This window comes from Pezoporus flaviventris, unplaced genomic scaffold (genome assembly GCF_033815535.1).
Source record: "Pezoporus flaviventris isolate CSIRO_AGI_PZ_B2104156 unplaced genomic scaffold, CSIRO_AGI_Pfla_v1 ptg000116l, whole genome shotgun sequence".
Taxonomy (NCBI): Eukaryota; Metazoa; Chordata; class Aves; order Psittaciformes; family Psittacidae; genus Pezoporus; species Pezoporus flaviventris.
In genome coordinates this window covers 2323768-2325561 of record NW_026892664.1, presented here as the reverse complement: position 1 = coordinate 2325561, position 1794 = coordinate 2323768, and the positions used below count along the sequence as shown (strand labels likewise).

General features: G+C 53.8%; 1 protein-coding gene across 1 annotated transcript; it reads right to left on the bottom strand.

Annotated features, from left to right (window-relative positions):
- Positions 1-345: 345 nt before the first annotated feature.
- On the bottom strand, positions 346-1422 carry LOC133282344 (olfactory receptor 14C36-like). Its single transcript, XM_061478367.1, has one exon. It carries the CDS (start codon positions 1405-1407, stop codon positions 430-432), a length of 978 nt encoding a protein of 325 aa, XP_061334351.1. The 5' UTR covers positions 1408-1422; the 3' UTR covers positions 346-429.
- Between the last annotated feature and the right edge of the window lie 372 nt (positions 1423-1794).

The following is a 1794-nucleotide window of genomic DNA, read 5'->3' as shown; positions in this document are numbered from 1 at the left end:
GGGGAGCAACCTGCAGGGACCCCTGTGTTCCCTGCTCCCCTGCCCAGGACACCCTGAGAGCTCTGCACCCCCCCCCCCATGCCATCCCATCTCCCCACACCAGCACAACAGCTCCAGGCCCTTGGGCTCCCCCAGAGCTCTTCCTGCTGCAGGCACAGAGCAGCCATCCCAGAGCTGGAGCAGACAGAAAGCTGCTTTCATTCCCCTTCATTCCTGACATGTGAGGACATATCACAGAGAAGAAGTTGCTGCAGGATCATTTATTTCCCTTAAATACAATCAGAGACCAGAGTGACACAAAGCCTATGGGTCACACAACACGAGTGGCAACTTAATTAGGAGATGAAAACTGACATTTCTATGAAGACAACATCATCACAGATTGAAATAGGAAAACAAATGTAAAGCAGGAAAGACAGACATGGCCTGTCATGACCTACACTGGAAACCCTTTCCAGGGTAAAACAAGCAGCGTATATCTGCTGAAACACATCTGGTCACCAGCTTCCTCACAGCATCCTTGAGCTCCTGGTTCCTCAGGCTGTAGATGAGGGGGTTCACTGCTGGAGGCACCACCGAGTACAGCACTGACACCACCAGATCCAGGGATGGGGAGGAGACGGAGGGGGGCTTCAAGTAGGCAAAGACAGCAGTGTTGACAAAGAGGGAGAGAACAGCCAGGTGAGGGAGGCACGTGGAAAAGGCTTTGTGGCGTCCCTGCTCAGAGGGCATCCTCAGCACAGCCCTGAAGATCTGCACGTAGGACCCCACAATGAAAACAAAACAGCCAACTGTAATCAGGACGCCAACCACAAGAAGCCCAACTTCCCTGAGGTAGGAGTGTGAGCAGGAGAGCTTGAGGATCTGGGGGATTTCACAGAAGAACTGCTCCACAGCATTGCCTCGGCACAGGGGCAGTGAAAATGTATTGGCCGTGTGCAGCAGAGCACTGAGAAACCCAGTGCCCCAGGCAGTTGCTGCCAGGTAGACACAAGCTCTGCTACCCAGGAGGGTCCCATAGTGCAGGGGCTTGCAGATGGCCACGTAGCGGTCGTAGGACATGGCAGTGAGGAGAAAATACTCTGCTGAGATGAAAAAGGCAACGAAAAAGAGCTGTGCAGCACAGCCTGTGTAGGAGATGGCCCTGGTGTCCCAGAGGGAATTGGCCATGGATTTGGGGACAGTGGTGGAGATGCAGCCCAGGTCCAGCAGAGAGAGGTTGAGGAGGAAGAAGTACATGGGGGTGTGGAGGCGCTGGTCACAGGCTGTGCTGGTGATGATGAGGCCATTGCCCAGGAGCGCAGCCAGGGAGATGCCCAGGAAGAGCCAGAAGTGGCAGAGCTGCAGGTCCCGCGTGTGTGCGAATGGCAGGAGGAGGAACTGGGTGATGGAGCTGCCGTTGGACATCTGCTGCCTCTGGGTATGGGGCACCGTCAGAGGAGAAAAAGGCGGTGACAGGTTAGGACAGGAGGGATGTCAGATACAGAAGTTCAGTTTACACATGACTGAGCACATTATAGGTGGACAGGAGAGGCTCAGTGTCATCTCCAGTGATGGCATTATACTGCTGAGGCTTCTTCCTAGGTACAATCAGAAGAGCATTGCATCAGGCAAAAAGTCTCAGTTCTTTGCAGAACCAAGAGAGCTGCAGTGTCCATCAGTCCTCTCCCAGTTGCCCTCTGCTCAAACTTGCACTGCCTGTAAGGTGCTTTCACACACAAATTGATCTTAAGAACTCCCACAAACATCTGTCCTGTGCTGAGAGCAGGGGAGAACAGTTTCAAAGGACAGTCC